Genomic DNA, 20,448 nt, shown 5'->3' on the forward strand with positions numbered 1-20,448 from the left:
ACCCACAGGGTTGCAGGAAGAACGTGGAAACTCTGTGCAGACAGCATCCATAGTCAGTTTGTGGAAAAGAACTGCACATGCTGGTTTATACTGAAGATAGACACAGAGTGCTGTCTGAGGAAAGGGTCCAAACCAAAACGTCACCCATCCTTTTATTTCAGTGATGCTGTCTGACCCGCTGAGTTGCTCCAGCATAGAAGGGAGTTTCCGCAATGACACAGCTGGTAGAGCTGTGTACACACAGTGTTGGAGACCCAGGTTGGATCGTGACCTTGGTGCTGTCTGTGTGGAGTTTGCACATTCTCCCTGTGATCACATGGGTTTTCTCCGGTTGCTCCGGTTTTCTCCTACAACCCAAAGACGTGCGGGTTTGTAGCTAAATTGGCCCTCTGTAAATTGCCGCGGGTGTGTAGGGAATGCATGCAATAGACAATAGACAATATGTGCAGGAGTAGGCCATTCAGCCGCTCCAGCCAGCACCGCCATTCAACGTGATCATGGCTGATCATCCACAATCAGTTTCCTACCTTCTCCCCATATCCTTTGACTCCGCTATCTTAGGAGCTCTATCTCTCTCTCTCTTTCTCTTGAAACCGAAAGTGGGATAACATAGAACTAATGTGAACCGATGGTTAGAGTGGACACAGTGGGCTGAAGGGCCTGTTTTCATGCTCTGAAGTAAACTACACTAAACAAAACACCGTCATGATCAGCTCTGAAGCTTTCAAAATACCGAGGTTACATCCGATCTATTATTGAATGCAGCTGTGAGCTGTGCATCTGAAAAAAAAAATGAGATCTCTTTATTTTTAATGCAGTCAGCTGTGAAGTGATATGTGTGTGAAAGGTTGATGGAAGCAGGTTCAATAGAACTATGAATGAAGGAGTGGATTAAAAATAAAATGCTTACAGTTGGGGGGGGGGGGGAGAGGATGGGAGAGCTCTTTCAAAGTGCTACCAACACAGGATGGGCCGAAAGGCTTCCTCCCGACCTATAACATTGTATAATTCTAAGATATTTTGCAATAGAAATTCATCCTCTATTGCATGCTTTGAGGATGTAAGGCAGTCAGTCCCTGGTTAATGGAATCGAAATTCAGTAACTTTTGGTGACTTATTCAGAGTATGTAAGCAAGATACTAAACGATTACGTGGCATTGGCATTCATCACTATTTCAATATCAGTATTCACCAGTCTGAAAAAGGTTCTCGACCTGAAACGTCACCGATTCCTTCCATCCAGTCGAGCTGCCTGTCCCGCTGAGTTACTCCAGCATTATTTTGGGTCTTATCTTTGTTGCCAAACAGCATCTGCAGTTCCATCCCAGGCAAAGGACTAGTAGGATAGGGAAATTAATGTGGGATTCACTAAAATGCTGGGGCATTTTGAGATCAAGAAGGATGTTTGGGTGGCACAGTGGCATAGAGGTAGAGTTGCTGCCTCACAGTGACAGAAACCCAGGTTTAATCCTGATGATAGGGGCTGTCTGTATGGAGTTTGTATGCTTTCTCCTCTCTCTCTCTCTCTCTCTCTCCTCTCTCTCTCCCTCTCCCTGTCTCCTCTCTCCCCCTCTCTCCTCCCTCTCTCACCCCTCTCTCCCCTCTCTCCCCCTCCCTCTCTCCCTCCCCTCTCTCTCTCTCTCTCTCCCTCTTTTCCTCTCTCTCCCCCCTTTCTCTCTCCCTCCCTTTCTCTCTTTCTCCCCCCCTCCCCCTCTTTCTCTCCCCCTCTCTCTCCCTTCTCTCACTCCCCTCTCCTCTCTCCTTCCCCCATCCCCTCTCTTTCTCCCCTCTCCCCTCTCCTCTTCCCCCTCCCCTCTCTCTCTCTGTCTCCCTCCCCATCTCTCTCTCTCTTCCCTCCATTCTCTCTCTCTTTCTCTCCCTCTTGCTCTCTCTCTCTCTCGCCCTCTCTCTTTTTCTGAGAGGATTTGTTAAATCATTAAAACGTCACCCAACAGGAGTAGCTGAATGGGCCGTGACAGCTCAGAATCAGTGGACTATGACTGTATTAGATGAACTGAATCTCAGCCACTGTAGAGAAATCCCTTCTGAATGGTGAGGTGAGATTAGGAGACCTCATTGTGATGGCTTTGGCTCTTTGAAAATTACACCGACAGATTATGTAATAACTGGAAGGATGAGAGGCAGGGAAAGGCAATTATCCTGTAGTTTCTGTCTGTCTGGGAGGCTGTTTGCTTTCTGTACTATCTTGCCTCTTCTTCCATAACCATCCTCCAATATAAATGTGCCTGCATGTGTATTACATGCCAAAAGAATTTCACTGTGCCGTTGTGACAAATATAGCAGCATTGAGCCATTTAAATATTATTTGGACAAGTACATGGACGAAAGGTGTAGAGGGATATGGGCATAGAGGGATATGGGGTAATCACAGGCAGGTGGGACTAGTGTTGAAAGGTTCTTTTATTATAACGAATTATTATTTATTTTTACGTAGGTACAGTGAAACAGATCAGTGAGATTATTCCATACATACAAACAATTCCGATTACGTACAGAATGCATAGAGACGGCACACTGAGTCCATATACAATAGATTTGGCACCATTTGACAGAGTCCAAGCTCCAGCTGGCCAGAAAGGCCCGTTGCAACCATCAGCTCATTCAAATCGCCAGCGAGCCGTCCTTCTCCTCTCCATGCATTCAGCTTTGTGCCCCGGGAGCGATGGGGGGGGGGGGGGGGGGGGGGGGGTTAGAGAGCAAAAGATAGATCAGCCATGATCGACTGGCAGAGTAGACTTGATGGGCCAAATGGCCTAATTCTGCTTCTGCTCCTATGACTGATGAACATCACCCTATCTAGTTATTCTGCCACCTTCAGAAATTTAAACTTGGACTCCAGGATCCCTCTGCACATCAGTGTTGTTAAAATGGAGTTAGCCCATGACGGGCAATGTTTGACCACAGAGATTATTGTAACGTAAACATACATGTCAGTCGTGTGTCCATTGGATAACGAGAGTGATAAGTACCAGGGGAACATGACCAAAGCATGTCCATCCTTGCAAGGACCTCAAAACAGTGTTCTCCCTGAGAGAGGGCATGTTGATTCATTAGCAAGGTGAAAAATAGACTTGTTCACATATTTTGAGGAAGAAAGTTTGGAGAGTCAGAGGTTAGGGTGGAGGAGTGTGGGGTTAATTGTGAGAATCATCAGGTTTAGGTTTATTTTTGCCACGTGTACCGAGATACAGTGAAAAGCTTAATTTTGCATGCTGCCCAAACAGATCAGATAATACCATACATAAATACAATCAAGTCAAACTCAAGTACAATAGAAAATAGACAATAGGTGCAGGAGTAGGCCATTCGGCCCCTCGAGCCAGCACCGCCATTCAATGTGATCATGGCTGATCATCCACAATCAGTACCCCATTTCAGCCTTCTCCCCATATCACATGACTCCACTATCTTTAAGAGCTCTGCCTAGCTCTCTCTTGAAAGTATCCAGAGAACCAGCCTCCACAGCCCTCAGAGGCAGAGAATTCCACAGACTCACAACTCTCTGTGTGAAAAGGATTTTCCTCATCTCCGTTCTAAATGGCTTACGCCTTATTCTTAAACTGTTGCCCCTGGTTCTGGACTCCTCCAACATCGGGAACATGTTTCCTGCCTCTAGCGAGTCTAAACCCTTAATAATCTTATATGTTTCAATAAGATCCCCTCTCAATAAGATCCCCTCTCTTATTATCCCCTCCCCTATCTAAGATCCTACTAAATTCCAGAGTATACAAACCCAGCCGCTCTATTCTATCAACATATGACAATCCCACCATCCCAGTAATTAGCCTGGTGAACCTACACTGCACACCCTCAATAGCAAGAATGTCCTTCCTCAAATTGGGAGACCAAAACTGCACATAATATTCTAATACTCCAGGTGTGGTCTCACTAGGCTTCTGTACAACTGCAGAAGGACCTCTTTGCTCCTTTACTCAACTCCTCTTGTTACGAAGGCCAACATGCCATTTCTTCACTGCCTGCTGTACCTGCATGCTTACTTTCAATGACTGATGAACAAGGGCCCGCAGATCCCGTTGTACTTCCCCTTTTCCTAACGACTGCATTTAGATAATAATCTGCCTTCCTGTTTTTGCTACCAAAGTGGATAACCTCACATTTATCCACATTAAACTGCTTCTGCCATGCATCTGCCCACTCATCCAACATGTCCAAGTCATCCTGCATCCTCATAGCATCCTCTTCACAGTTCACACTGCCAGCCAGCTTTGTGTCATCTGCAAATTTACGAATGTTACTTTGAATCTCCTCATCTAAATCATTAATGTAAATTGTAAATAGCTGCGGTCCCAGCACCGAGCCTTGCGGTACCCCACTAGTCACTGCCTGCCATTCTGAAAGGGACCCGTTAATCCCTCTTTATTTCCTGTCTGCCAACAAAATTTCTATCCATGTCAGTACCCTACCACTAATACCATGTGCTCTAACTTTGCCCACTAATCTCCTATGTGGGACCTTATCAAATGCTTTCTGAAAGTCCAGGTACACTACATCTATTGGGTCTCATTTGTCCATTTTCCTAGTTACATCCTCGAAGATTAGTCAAGCATGATTTCCCCTTCGTAAATCCATGCTGACTTGGACCGATCCGGTTACTGCTATCCAACTGTGCCGCTATTTCATCTTTTTGACTCCAGCATCTTCCCCATCTCCAATGTCAGGCTAACTGGTCCATAATTCCATTTTCTCTTTCTCGCCTTTCTTAAAAAGTGGGATAACATTAGCTACCCTCCAATCCACAGCAATGGTACACAATCCACAATCCACAAAAGGCAGAACAAAGGGGAAGATACAGAGTACAGAATATAATTATCATAATTGTAGTGCATCAGTTCCACAGACAAAGTCCAATGTCCGCAATGGGGTAGAGGTGAATTGGATAGTGCCCTCGATTGTGGAAGGATCATTCAGAAGCCTGGTAACAGAGGGGAAGAAGTCTGGTGGTACGCGCTTTCAAGCTTGTGTATCTACTGTATCTACTAAGAGCAGGGAGAAGAAGAAATGACCGGGGTGGAACAAGTAATTGTGTCGGTTGCAGTGTGAAGTGTAGATGGAATCCATGGTGGGAAGTCTGGCCTGTGTGATGGACTGGGCTTTGTCCACAACTCTCTGCAATTTCTTGTGGTCTTGGGCAAAGCTTTTCCCAAACCAAGCTGTGATGCAACCTGACAGTATGCCTTGTATGGTGTATCTACAGAACTTTGTCAGAGTTATTGGAGACATGCCGAATTGCCCATTAATTGCAATCAAGTCAAACTGAAGTACAATAGATAATGCAAAGGGGAAGATACAGAATGCAGAATATATTCTCAGCATTGTGGTGCTACAATGCTGGACAAATAGAGCAAGCCAAATAATTGTATTTTATTCAATGAAAACTAACACATTGACAGAGATAAGATACAAAAATTGAAATGTCTTCCTCGACTTCTTCCTTCGGGGCAGCACAGCGGTAGAGTTGCTGCCTTACTGCTCCAGAGACCTGGGTTCGATCCTGACCTCGTGTGCTGCCTGTACGGTGTTTGTTCATTCTTCCCGTGACTGCATGCCTTTTCCCGGGTGCTCCGGTTTCCTCCCACACTCCGAAGATGTGCAGGTTTGTAGGTTAATTGGCTTTGGTTGTAAATTGTCCCCATTGTGTAGGATAGTGCTAGTGTACGGGAATCGCTGGCCAACGTGAACTCAATGAGCCGAAGGCCCTGTTTCCGCGATGTATCTCTCAACTAAACAGAAAGACTGTAGCATGCATTCAACAGCCCTGTAGTGGGTGTAAAGAGACAGCTGCCAACTGATCCTTTAAACCATTTGCTGTCTCTTGCTTGCAGTCACTGTGAGGTCAAAAGAACATCAGATAAATGTTGACACTCTACATTTTATTAGCTGGATTAGCGAAGAATAAAACATGTGTTGGCAACCGGGATAAATCATTGTCTATTCACCAGGTGTCCTGCAATTTGGCAAATGGATCTAAACCCACTGCAGAATCTGTCCTCTTTTCTCTCCACAATACCTTACTTTGATCTACACCACAGCTTGAATCTAATCCATAGATAATTTTACACAATGTTCTGCAGCCTCCATTACAAAAACTGCACCCTGCTTCGGAATATTATCATCCCTCTCAAGCCTGAAGTAAGTAGGCCCTTTAGCCTATTTAGTCTATGTCAGCTCTCGGAACTATCCCAACGTTTCCATTCACCCCGCAGCCTATTCTTTCTCACACACACCTACCTCAACTACATACTAATTCTTTGCACCAAAGATAATTTACGTTGGCCACTTAACCTGCTAACCTCCCCTCATCTTTGGGATGTGGGAGGAAACCGGAGCACTGGGAAAAAAAACCATGTGGTCACAGGGAGAAAGTGCAAATTCCACACAGACAACACCCGAGGTCAGGATCGAACCCGGGTCTCTGGCGCTGTGAGGCAGCAGTTCGACCAGCTGTTGCACTGTGCAACCTCAATTACTTGATTGAATAGCTGAGATTACAAATGATTCATTGCAAACAAGACGCTGAAGTGCTATACTATAAAATACGCAATCTAATGGGCTTTCTCCAGGAGAATTGAATCTCGGTGTCCTGCCTATTGCCATACCAACAATAAATAACTGACAGATCAGTTAATGCGATGAAAGAACTTAATGCAATGAAAGAATTGTCACATGCATGTGGACTGTGCTGTCTTTAACTGGGACAGAGAACAAGAGATGAATCCAAATGTGGAAGAACCTTCTTATTTTTATTTACTGAAGGGATGAACACTTGCAAAAAAATCCATCCCATTTTTTAGTGCTCCACTCAAGCAAAGTGCAGAGGTGGAAGTATCTCCCTTGCCCCATGTTGAGAATTCCACTTAACCCGACCCAGAAGATCACAATGCTTGAGATGATGGGTTTGGACAGGATTAATGGTGAGGAGACAGACCCGCCACTGTCAGAGTGAAGCCAAACACAAATTGGAGGAACAGCATATATTTGGATTGGGCAGCTTACAACTCAGCGATATGAATACTGATTTATCTAACTTCAAGTAAGCCTTCATCCCCCCCCCTTGCAGTACCTCCCTCACCCTAGTTGTTGTACGAGTTTCACTGTTGTCCTGTGGAATTTCACTGTTTGTATAACTTGTTATCACCTTCCCCACAGCCAACAGTGGACCATTGTGGGCTCTAATTTTCCTTGATCATTGATGGCTTTTGCATATCTTTCATTTGTTCTATCTACCTATATCTCTCATTTCTCTCTTGCCTTACTCTCAGTCTGAAGAAATGTCTCGACTCGAAAACGTCGCCTATTCCTTTTCTCCAGAGATACGGCCTGGCCCGCTGAGTTAATTTAGTTTAGTTTAGAGTTACAGCACAGAAACAGGCCCTTCATCCCACCGAGTCCACACCGACCAGCGATCCCCGCACACTAACAATATCCTACCTATCCTAGGGACAATTGTTTACATTTATACCAAGCCAATTAGCCTACAAACCTGTAAGTTTTTGAAGTGTGGAAGGAAACCGGAGTTTCCTTGAGAAAACCTACGGCAGTCACGGGGGGAACATACAATCTCCGTACAGATAGGCAGCAGTAGTCAGGATCGAACCCGGGGCTCTGGCGCTGTAAGACAGCAACTCTACTGTTGTGCCACTGTGCTGCCCTCAGCTGGAGTTACTGCAGCTTTATGTGTCTATCTTCTGTTAATGGCGAAGGCCTGTTTCATGTCATAGGTGCAGAATTAGGCAATGCAGCCCATCGAGTCGACTGAGTCTGAAGAAGGGTTCCGACCTGAAATGTCGCCTATTCCTTTTCTCCAGAGATGCTGCCCAACCCACTGAGTTACTCCAGCATTTTGTGTCTATCTACATTTAAACTGATCAGTAATGGCAGGAACTGGAAAGGCTGGTTATCTGATATTGTTAAATGCAACAATAAGAATCGCATGATCTTCCAGGTTGAGACTTAGTTCCCCAAGCTAAGCTTGGGCTCTGTTGGAAGGGTGGAGTGGAGGGGAGGACGGGAGAGGAGGACGGGAGAAGAGTCCAGGGAGAGTGAGGGGAAGAGGGGTCACAGGGAGGAGGGGATGCGGGGTCACAGGGAGAGATGAGGGGAGGAAGAGGCGTATGGAGAGGGGAAGACATGAGAACGAGCCACAGGGAGAGATGTCAGAGAGAGAGCACACAGTGGAGAGAAGGCTGGAGGTTGAACTGTCGGCTTGTTTGCCCCAGGTCTGCAGGGAGTTCCAGCGCGGCAACTGCACCAGGGGTGAGAACGACTGCCGCTTCGCCCACCCGGCGGACATTGCCATGGTGGACACCAACGATAACACGGTCACTGTCTGCATGGACTACATCAAGGGCCGGTGCTCCCGGGAGAAGTGCAAGTACTTCCACCCACCTGCCCACCTCCAGGCCAAGATAAAGGCGGCTCAGCACCAAGTCAACCAAGCAGCGGCCGCCCAAGCCGCGGCCACCGCCGCTGCCATGGTGAGTGACCAGCGCTGCCCGCCACGAGCCGGCTACTACGTTACAGGGAACGGCCGCAAACTTTACCTCCCCGCACTCACATCTGTAGTCTGGCGAGCGAGGAGAAACCAATGGGGAAATATCACGTGCAACCTCGTTAATTTTGCTGCCACTTTTAAGGGTTTCCCATTTGTATCCTTCCTTTAAACAAAGAAGCCAACGTTAGCAACAAGGGGTGACCTATACCCCTGATTTATAGTCATAGAGTCAGAGTCTGGAAACAGGCCCTTGAGCCCAACTTGCCCACAACGACCAACATGCCCCATCTACACTTGTCCCACCTGCCTGCGTTTGGCCTATATCCCTCTAAACCTGTCCTATCCATGTAGTGGTCTAATTGTTGCGATAATACTGCCTCCTCCGACAGTTCGCTTCATACACTCACCACCCTTTATGTGAAAAGATTACCCCTCACATTCCTATAAAATCTTTCCCCCTTTAACTTAAACTTACTGCATGTAAATTGGTTCTCGACACATCTACTCTGGACAAGAGACTCTATGCGTCTATCCAATCTATTCCTCTCATCATTTTGTACACCTCGATTACTTCATACGCCTGCACTCCAAGGAATAGTGTCCCAGCCTGCTCCATCTCACCCTGTAGCTCAGGATCTCAATGCCTGGCAACATCCTCGTAAATCTTCTCTGCACCTTTTCCGGGTTGACAACATCTTTCCTATAACATGGTGCCCAAAACTGAACACAATGCAGCCTTATCAACTTCTTATACAACTGCAACATGACCTCCCAACTTCGATACTCAATACCCTGACTGATGAAGGCCAATGTGCCAAAAGCTTTTATTGACCACCCTATCTACCTGTGATGCCACTTTCAAACAACAATGGACCTGTACTCTTCGATCCCTCTGGTCCACAGCACTCCCCACAGCCCTACCATTTACAGTGTAGGTCCTGCCCATGTAAGTGCTCCAAAAATGCAACACCTCACATTTCTCTGCATTAAATTTCATCAACCATTCCTCAGCCCACCTGCCCAACTGATCAAGACCCTGCTGCAATTGTTGACACCCATCTTCAATACCTACAATGTGTCAACTGCAAACTTAAACATTTTATACCTGGGTTACCGGTCCTTCACTTTAAGTTATACTTGAGGACTTCCTCCCGCCCCCTTGCTGCCGTTCACGATTTGCATGCCTAGATGTTAAACCTGTGCCAGCCCAACTGTAAAACGTTGGTGTGTGGTTTCCAAAAGGAGGCCATTGTTTCACCAGCTCCTGCGCACTTTACAATCCTGCTCAGAATATTTGGCACTCGGCATCAATGCAACCCAATTTACAGAAGCGGAGTCTATTGCATGTTTCAACATGTGTGTCCAAGCATGGAGTTCCAATAATGTGACCATAATAATGACATTGGAGCAGAATTAGGCTATTCGGTTCATCAAGTCTTCTCTACCATTCGATCGTGACTGATCTAGTTGTCCCCCTCAACCCCATTCTCCTGCCTTCTCACTGCAACCTTTGACTTCCTTACTAATTAAGAACCTATCAATCTCAGCTTTAAAAAACCCAATGACTTGGCCTCCACCCGCCGTCTGTGGCAATGAATTCCTCGGATTCACCACCCACTGCTTAAAGAAATTCCTCTACACAATTCAAAAGGTGCACCCTTTTATTCTGAGGCTGTGTCCTCTGGTTCTCGACTCTCCCACTATTGGGAACATCCTCTCCTCATCCATTCTATTCTGGTCTTTCATTATTGGGTAGGTTTCAATGAGCGTGTTAATGGTGAGGGGATTTCGGAAGCGTTGTGATCAAGTGCTTCTTGATGCCCAATAGCCATGGCGTCAACGAACAAGAGTATTAGCCACTGCCTTCCTTAGATGAATGGGACATTGGTTTTCTTTGTAATTAACTTCTACTGTATATGTGTAAAAGTCCTTAGCCTCACACCGACTACTCAGTAGTGCCTTTATTGTGCATGCCTAGTCTTGTTATTTGTTGTATATGGCATTCCGATGATTTTGTTTTTTTTTATTTGTTTTTATTCCCCCACCCCCCATCACCTTCCCACAATGCACTGCTGCCCCCATGATGCACCTCTGCTTGCTGTTTATGTTAATGCGCTTGAACCCCATTGGCCCATTGCCATCATGTGCTCGCTGCCTGCTAATTAAGACTCAGTCGGCTGTCAAATCACTGAAGCGACCCCTCAAGGCAACCTTTGACCTGGTACTATGACCTTTCACCTTTTAGCTTGGCATGTAGCTTTGATAGGGTTATGAGTTATAAATTAAAACATTTTAAAAAAAAAAATCGGATTCTAGTATTTTGTTTTCCGTTGTAAGCAACGTAGGGAGGTGATAAATTGACTGTGGCACTATTGGCTCTGATTAACTTAAAAGGAGAAAAATAAACTTTTAACAGATTCACTCAAATTTCAAAAATTGCCTAAATTTTGGTATCTTGGACAATTTCCCAGTGAATTGCCCAAAAGATGCGATTCAGGAAACAACAGCAGAGACAACTCACATACCACATTCAGCTCATCACCTGCTGGAGATGTCCCGTACTGCAACATAACATGGGAGCATAGTTAATTCTATTTATTCATTAAAATTAAAATTCTATACTATATGATTGGCATGGCTCTTTTTCGTTTGAAACTATAATGCGTAAATGTTCGCTAGTCAGTGTTTAGATACCTGCATGAATTGCACGGCAAGATTTATTTTGCTTGTGGCTCGGCACGGGTGGGAGGGTAAAGAATAGCCTTTTGTTTTGTTGATATTCCTTTAATTAATTGCTCTTAAAGATGTTAGTTAACATTGCTTTTAATGTTAATCGCCATGGAGATGGCAGTGCAATCTATTTTGTTTTCTTTTTGTTTGTTAAAAAAAGTTCAGTCTCACTTACTACGTGTTTTGTGGTGTGTGGTAACATAAAGTGGAGTTATTTTACTTAAATTTCCTGTCGGCTTTGTTAACAAATTAGTTTATTGGGTAATGCTTGCTGTACATAATTGTTACCATGTGTTTATTTAAGTTTGTGTCTTGTTGCAGGTGGCATATTTGTTGCTTGCTTGCTAAATGGCTAGAAATGAACAAAAAAAAAATCCGCACTGATGTTTTATACTTGATACTGATTACGTTTTTGTTTTTGTTTCTTTGTGTGTCTTTTTTTCCCCTCTTCCTTTGTCTTCTTTTTGTTTTACACTCCTTGCCCATCGTTTACAGGGTCTTCCTCCAGGTGTTCTCCCCCCTCTACCAAAGAGACCTACACTCGAAAAAGCCAATGGTGCCACGACAGTCTTTAATACTGGTGTTTTTCAATATCAACAAGCCCTTGCAAACATGCAACTGCACCAACAAACTGCCTTTCTTCCTCCAGGTGAGTAAACGGCACCTCTGCACTCGACATCTCTCGATGGAACGTCGTGATTTATTTTTTGTGTGTGTGTGGCGCGTTGCGTGCGTGTATGTTTAACTTTACACTGGTGTTTTGTCGAGAGAAAAATGCACTAACAAAAGCCTTTTAGTCATCTTGTTCCACATAATTTGATTTCTTTGAGGCCTTTCTCCTTTTAATCACGAGATTAAAATAATAAAGCTTTTGTTTGCTAACTTTGTGACCTAAGGAAACAGGAGATGGCGCCAGCGACATTGCAATCGTAGAATCACGAGGGTATAGGAAAAGGCCGCTAGGCCTGTCTTTCCAGACTAACCAATGACGTACCCCGTTTGTTGATGAGTTGGCCAGCGTGTGGTAGACCATCTGCTTCACAGCGCCAGAGACAGAGTTCAGTGTTGTGCGAGTGCGCAGTGTCTCTCTGGAGTTTGCACATTCTCCCCGTGACCAAGTGGGTTTCCTCCGGGTGCTCCGGTTTCCTCCCACATCCCAAAGACGTGCGGCTTTGTAGGTTAATTGGCCCTCCGTAAATTGCCCCTAGTGTGTAGGATGAAAAAGTAGAATAAGGTAGAACTAGTGTGACAGAATATTGATGGTCGTTGGGCTGAAGGGTCTGTTTCCATAATGTATCTTCCAGTCAATCAATCAATCAATAAATCAATTGATCAATCAATCAATCAATTGATCAATCAATCAAATAGTCAATCAGTCCATCCATCCATCCATCAATCACAGGTTTCCGTGATCTATCTCTAAACTAAACTAAGCTAGTGCAAAATAGCTCTGATGGTCAGTGGAGTCTGAATGAGCCAAAGGGCCGATTTCCATTCCGGATCTCTCCATAATCACATTCCCTGAATTAGCCTGAAGCCAATGTTTCTTCAAAGTGTGTCAAAGATTTCTGCAGCCACCAAGCATTCAGGCAGTGAGTATCAGATCCTCGGCTCTCAGAGTGTGAAAGAATCCTTCCACCTCAACATTATCTTTCCATCAATCAGTTCAATCCCACACTATAATAAAATCATAAAACACTCGACAGGTCAGGCAGCATCTGCGGAGAGAAAGACCGAGTTAATATTTTAGGTTGATGACCTTCCATCAAAGTGATGGCGCAAGGGATTGCATAAGCTGGCTGATAAAAATAGGCACAAAGTGCTTCAGTAACTCAGCGGGTCAGGTAGCATCTCTAGAGAACAATCTAGGGCCCCCACTCCAATCAGTCTGTTGAAGGGTCCCGATGCGAAATGGCACCTTTCCATGTTTTCCAGAGATGCTGCCCGAACAGCTGAGTTCCTCCACCACTTTGTGTCCTTTTTCCCTCAAAGTGATATTTGCTATTGGTTTATTATTGTCACGTGTAGCGAGATATAGCTTACCCTCCACGGATGCTGCTTGACTTACTGCTTACTATTTTATTGTGAATATCGAGAGACTGCGGTATTTTGCACTCAGTATTTTTTGTCACCTCTCTCTTTCACTCATACTGTTTATCCTCGACCCTTCTTTAGGCCCCAGCCCATCTCTGCAACCACCTACTCCTCCCCCCTCCTCTCTCTCCCTCCCCCTTTCTCACTCCCCTCTCTCTCTATTATGTATGTGTTTGTCTCTCTCTCTCTCTCTCTCTCTCTTTCTCCCAGCCTCTCTCCCTCCCTCCCTCCCTCTCTTTCTCTCCCTCCTTCCTGCAAGAATCAACCGCACAGGAAGAGGTTGGAAGGTTGTTATTAATGGTGGGCATTGCCACAGTATGTCGGGATTGTAAAAACCCAACTGACTCACCAACTTCTCTCAGGGAAGGAAATATCCTTCCCTCCCCAATCTGAGTAGGAGATGACAAATACCCGTACAATGTGGTTGTCTCTTAGTGAACCACCCCGATCAGGAAGGGCATTAAATGGAAGCCTTGGCATGATCTTGCTCAGCCTGTGTACTTTGGAAATGTAGCTCGTCTTATGCTGAATACTGGTCTTATACTGAATACTGAGTAGAGGTGATGCACTCTACTGACTGAATAAGGAACTGAGCGACTGCATGCCACCAGGAATATCTTTAGGCGGCACGGTGACACAGCGGCAGGTTTGCTGCGTCATAACGCCAGAGACCTGGGTTCGATCCTGATCTCGGGTACTGTCTGTACGGAGTTTGCGTGTTGTCCCTGTGAGCGCTTGGGTCTCCTCCGGGTGCTCTGGCTTCCTCCCTCATCCCATAGAAGTGCGTGTTTGCAGATTAAATGGCCATCTGTAAAATTGCCCCCTAGTGTGTAGGGAGTGGATGAGAAAGTGGGATAACATAGAACTAGTGTGTACTGGTGATCGTTTGTGTGTATGGACATAGCTGCAGTATTGTGTCACTCTAAATGTAAATGCTTATTTTGTTGTAGGTTTATTGTGGATGGGCGTCTGAGGTCGGTGAGTGCCTGGAATAAGCTGCCAGTGATTAGTGATTGAGGTGGATATGATAGTGGCATTTATGAGTCTTTTTGATAGGCACATGGATATGGAAATTTCTTTAGCCAGAGGGTGGTGAATCTGTGGAATTCATTGCTACAGACGGCTGTGGAGGCCAAGTCATTGGGTATTTTTAAGGCGGAGAGTGCCAGATTGTTGATTAGTAACGTTGTCAAAGATAATGAGGAAAAGGCAGGAGGAAGGGGTTGAGAGGGAAATATAGATCAGCCATGATTGAACGGCAGAGTGGACCTGATGGGCAAAATGGCTTCATTCTGCTCCTTGAACTTGTGAACCTATATGCAAATAATAGAGAGAGATGGATTAGGTGCAGGCAGATAAGATTCAGCATCATGTTTAGCACAGACTTTGTGGGCCACAAGCTCTGTTGCTGTGCTGTACAGTTCTATGTTCTATTTCCACCCTTTTGTCGTCACCACTTATCCCCTCCAACCAATGTTTCCATCTCCATCTTTCTCTCCCCGCCTCCCTCATCCACCAATCAACCTCTCCTTATCGAGATTCAGCTATCACCCTCTAAACTCTTGCCCCAGCCCTTTCTCCTCACTTCTTTCCACCAACTGGTGGTGCAGTGGTAGAGTTATTTCCTTACGGTATCAGACCCAGGTTCGATCCTAACCATGGGAGCTGTCTGTATGGAGTTTGTCTGTTCGCCCTGTGACCAGGTGGGTTTTCACCAGGTGTTCCGGTTTCCTCCCACACTCCAAAGACATGCGGGTTTGTAAATTGCCCCTAGCGTGTAGCACAGTGCTGGTGGATGGGGTGATCGCTGGTCAGCGCAGACTCGGCGGGCCGAAGGGCCTGTTTCCGCACTGTATCTCAAAAGTCTAGTCAACTATCTCTCCTCTGCTCCATCAATCTGAAGAAGGGTGCCGACCCAAAACACCATCTATCTACATTTCCCTCAATAGATATTGCCTGACCCTTTATTTTCTTCCAGGAGTTTGGTTTTTAGCTTTTAATGTCGCATCTGCATTTGCGCGGTGCACTGTGTTCAGCATCGATTGTTAGTCGAGGGAAGGAGAGACAGAGGTCAGATTTTACACAATGCAGTGGCAGTTCTGAGTCCATGACATGGATTTATCTGAGAAATGCCACAAAGCCATCCTCACGTACACAAAAGAGAGAAAGTTGATTCTATGGGGATTTCTTTCTTTTCCCTGCCGCCCCCCCTATTCTTTATTGAAGAGATGGAGGCTGGTCTCAATCTGAGCCTTAGAATAATTCCACACGGTCCTGTTAAAAAATAAACTGCTGGAGGAACTCAGCGGGTTATTGATTGATTACACCATGGAAACAGGCCACGTCAGCCCACTAAGTCTTCGCCAACCATTGTTCATCTTTTCACACTACATGTCACCCCTCTATTTAATGTCACTACTCTTTCTCACCTTAAACCTATTCTGAAGCTTTCAGAGGCCCAATTAACCCGCAAATCCGCACATCTTTGGGATGTGGGAGGAAACATGAGCCCCCGGAGGAAACCCACGTGGTCACAGGGAGAACATGCAAACTCCACACACAGAAAGAACCCAAGGTCAGGTGCTATGAGGCAGCTGCTCAACCCACTACTCATTGCGCTGCTTGGGTCAGGCAGCATCCATGAGGGAAATAGACAGACGGAGTAGAGGGGAGACAGATGGAGTAGAGGGGAGATAGTTGGTGAGGGCTCTCACAGTGTGGTGTTGGGTTAGATGTGAACAGGTACATACCAAGAAATGTACAAATATAAGTCTTTCTAGAATTCGCAATACCTAGAATATTTAACAGTTGGATGGAATATCAACTCATGTTGATATTCCATCAACTCAAGCCCTATTGAGAGATTAGAGGTCAGGTATTTACACTCGAGCTGAGGAACCTCAGATTTACTTTAGACTATAGAGATACAGTGGAAACAGGCCCTTCAGCCACCGAGTCTGCGCAATCATCCTGTGTACTAACACTATCCTGCACACTTTTATAATTTTCCCGATGATTACGCTTTGCCATGATCAAATGGACGAGTAGACTTGATGGGCTGAATGGCCTAATTCTGCTCCGATCTAACCACACGGACACTGAAGCTCAGACACCCTTCATTCACACGTCTCGATCCCAGATTGAATCAAGTGTCCGGCGAAAGAAATGGTAGCTCACTGCTCTATCCTTAATAAAAAGAACGTGAAAGAGTTAAATTGTGTTCCAGCAGTTTCACTAATTGCAGAGGAAGGAAGCTGGTGTTCGCTGCACCCATTTATAATTGTTGACAAGGGCTGCCCCACTCTCCTGTTTCCTTCTGTCTCCAATTTAATGTTTTGTCACTGTACCTTTATTTAAAGAGTCTGTACTTATATCAAAGACTGTTGTGGGTCTCCATGCAAGCTTGTTAGCCACACTATAAAATAATGACTGCCCCTTAATCATCTTGGAATGAGACAAAGCTTCAGAAATTTCACAACATCAACAGCAAGGATCCTTCTGAGTATGATTCCAAATGAAAAATTATTGCCAATTTAAAATCTGTCTGAATTTTTTTTTTTGCATTATGAAGGGACCCACAGCATTCTTCAATAGATGTTAGTGCAACGGAGCTGATAATATTATCACCGCTGCTTTCTTGTTTAATTTGCTTCACATTTCCCTCAAGGTAATGATGTGTGCTGGTATGAGCAGTGTCCCTCCAATTCCCCTGTCTCCCTCCTCATCCGCGGTATGGCTAATAAACTTTGACAGTGTAAATTCAAAGGGCGGGGCTCTTTTAGCATGCGATTGCAATCTAGTTTGCTCATGCCCCCTCGCTGTGTGGAACTGAAGGCACTTCAGACAAATTGCTGGAGTGGACGAGATCGATAACAGAACCTTTTCACTGCCATCACTGTTAGCAGGGTTGAAAGCGTGCGGCCGTGATCAACTTAACGATGCTCAACGATCAACCATAGATACAAGAGGGAACAACCCTCAGTTCCATTCAAAGACAGGAAATGCTGGAGTAACTCAGCAGGTCAGGCAGCATCTCTGGAGAAACATGGAAAGGTGGGGGTTGGCGGGGGAGAGAAAGCTGGAAGAGAGGGAGAGGTGGGACAGGCTAGGATTTGGAGCACAAGAGGTTGAGGGGTGATCTTATAGTGGCATATAAGATTATGAGGGGGATAGATAGAGTGTATGCACAGTCATGTACGCAGGGTTGGGAAATCAAGAACCAGAGGACATCATTTTAAGGTGAGAGAGGAAAGATATAATAGGAACCTGAGGGGTAACTTTTCCACATGGAGAGTAGTGTCTATGGAACGAGTGGCCAGAGGTGATAGATGAGGCAGGGACTATCTCAATTAAGGTACTATATCAACATTTAAAAGACATTTGGAAAGTTACATGGATAGGAAAGGTTTAGAAAGATATGGTGTAAACATGAGCAGATGGGACTAATGTAGATGGGCACCTTGGTTGGCATGGACGTTGGTCCAAGGGGCCTGTTTCCATGCTGTATGACTATGATTGATATATTCAGGAAGTGATCCAAGACTAAGTTTCATCATATGCTGAGCCTGTATGCCTCCTGGTGGTCGACGGAGGCATGACTACAGAGAGACAAAACATTTAGTTTGTGTAGGAAGGAACTGCAGATGCTGGTTTATTCCGAAGATAGACTCAAAATGCTGGAGTCACTCAGCGGGCCAGGCAGCATGTCTGGAGAAAAGGTGTAGGTGACGTTTTAGGTGAGAAATCTTCTTCAGACATCTATTCAAAGGACCTGTTTCCACACTGTATCTCTAAACTAAACAAAAGATTATTACATCTCTTAAACCTCTTCTATTTTCATCTTGGTCCAAAATTGTAATACTTTTCTGAAAAAAATCCATTCCCCAATGAATGTTGTTCCTATTGTTATTTGGGGAACATGGCAATCAAGTTATTAAGAGATTGATATTAGTTGCAATTAGAAGAGCCAGTGCCTCACAGGTGAAGCAAAGGTTCACCTGCACCTCCTCGAACCTCATCTATTGCATCCGCTCGCTGCTCTAGATGTCAACTGCTCTACATCGGTGAGACCAAGCATAGTCTTGGCGATTGCTTCGCCCAACACCTCCGTTCGGTTCGCAATAACCAACCTGATCTCCCGGTGGCTCAGCACTTCAACTCCCCCTCCCATTCCGAATCTGACCCTGTCCTGGCTCATGCAGAGTGAGAGGACCTTAAATTGGAGGAGCAGCACCCATATTTCGCTTGGGCATTTGCCCCCAGCAGTATCTGGTACTATACTTTCTCCTCCCCTTCTCAGTCTCCTGGGCTCCACCTCTTCCTTTCCATGGCCAGAGTGAAGAAGGGTTTCACCGTTGCCTATTTCCTTGTCCAAGATGCTGGACCCGCTGAGTTTTTCCAGCATTTTTGTCTACCTCACAGCTTACTGCCTCCAAATATAGGCAGATGGACTAGTGTAGATAAGGCACATTGGTCTACATAGGCAAGTTGGGCCGAAGGGCCAGTTTTCACACTGTATGACTAAGACTATGCTAACCTCTGCGGAGTACGCTTTCTAGACTATTGCAAGTTTACCGTTACCGGACAGAGAGGCTAGTCCTTACTTCTCTCCAAGCTCCTCCCCTTCTCCCAGTCAGTCTCCCCTCAAGCCCTCTGGCTCCACTGCTTCCTTTCTTCCTGAAGCACAGGAAGCACAGTGACACAGTGGTAGAGTTGCTGCCTAACGGCGGCACAGACCCGGGTTCGATCCTGACTATGTGTGCTGTCCGTACGGAGTTTGTACGTTCCCCCTGTGACTGCGTGGGTTTTCTCCGGGCGCTCAGGTCTCCTCCCACACTCCAGAGATGTACTGGTTTGTAGGTTAATTACCAGTAAAAAACTTTAAATTGTCCCTAGGATAGTGTTACTGTACAGGGTGACCACTGGTCAGCGTGGACTCGGTGGGGCAAAAGGCCTGTTACTGTGCAGTATCTCTAATGTCTAAAGTCACTAGTTTTTCAGCATTTGATATCGACCTCAGAGGCATTGGGTTTAATGCCTCAGCGGAGTCCTGCACATGACCTTCCTGACTTTGAATACATCAGTGTAAGGAAAGAACTGCAGATGCTGGTTTACACCAAAGATATACAGCGATAATTCAGCAGGCCAGGCAGCGTCTCTGGAGAAAAGGAATAGGTGACTTTTCGGGTTGGGTGTGAACAAGAGTCTCGACCCACAACGTTACCTATCCCTCTTCTCCAGTGATGCTGCCTGACCTGCTGAGTTACTCCAGAATTTTGTGTCTTGAAGCCATCAGTGATTTGTTTGCTGGTTTGGAAATACTACAGGTAGGAAGGCCCCTTGATTGACGCGATGCAGAGGAGGTTTAGCAGATGATGCCTAGATTACGGGGTATCACCTACAAGGAGAAGTTGGACAGACTTGGATTGTTTCCCCTGGGACACCAGAGGTTGAAGACCTGATAGAAGAATATAAAATAGTAAGATTAAACGAGAACTTACCAGTTTGAAGTTTGATCTGTATTTTATGAGGAGTTACGATGAGGGATTACGTGCCCTCCGCTCCCACCCTCAATTACAGAGATCAACTGGTATCTTAGTTCTCCTTATCTTTACTATGTTTCTTTCAATTATTGTATTTTCTGTGATTCCACACCGCTGCTTTGAAGTATGTCGCGCATGCGTGCTGAACGGGGTCTTCACGTAGTCACTCACATGACTCCGAAGTAAAATTATAAGAGGCATAGATTAGGTAGACAGAATTTTTTTTTGAAATATCAAATACTAGAGGGCCTAGCTTTATAATGAGAGGAATAAAGTTTAAAGGAGATGAGTGGGGTGAGTTTTTTTTTTTACACAGAGGGTGGTGAGTGTCTAGAATGTGCTGCCAGGGGTGGTAGTGGAGGCAGATACGATAGTGGAATTTATGAGTCTTTTGGATTGGCACTTGGATATGCAGGGAATGGAAAGATATGTATCATGTGCAGGCAGGCAGCTGGAGAGAGTCTGAAGAAGGGTCCCGACCCAAACCGTCACCTACCCATGTTCTCTTGAGATGCTGCCTGATCTGCTGAATTACTCCAGCACTTTCAC

General features: G+C 45.4%; 1 protein-coding gene across 1 annotated transcript in view; it reads left to right on the forward strand.

Moving 5' to 3' along the window:
* The window catches only part of LOC129703376 (muscleblind-like protein 1), a 164,785-nt gene that overhangs the window by 127,111 nt on the left and 17,226 nt on the right, over positions 1–20,448 (forward strand). The window contains 3 exon segments of the mRNA XM_055645751.1: positions 8,259–8,516; positions 10,701–10,754; positions 11,759–11,912. Of these exon segments, the coding sequence (XP_055501726.1) occupies positions 8,259–8,516; positions 10,701–10,754; positions 11,759–11,912 (466 nt within the window).

This window comes from Leucoraja erinacea, chromosome 14 (assembly GCF_028641065.1).
Source record: "Leucoraja erinacea ecotype New England chromosome 14, Leri_hhj_1, whole genome shotgun sequence".
NCBI classification, from domain to species: Eukaryota; Metazoa; Chordata; class Chondrichthyes; order Rajiformes; family Rajidae; genus Leucoraja; species Leucoraja erinaceus.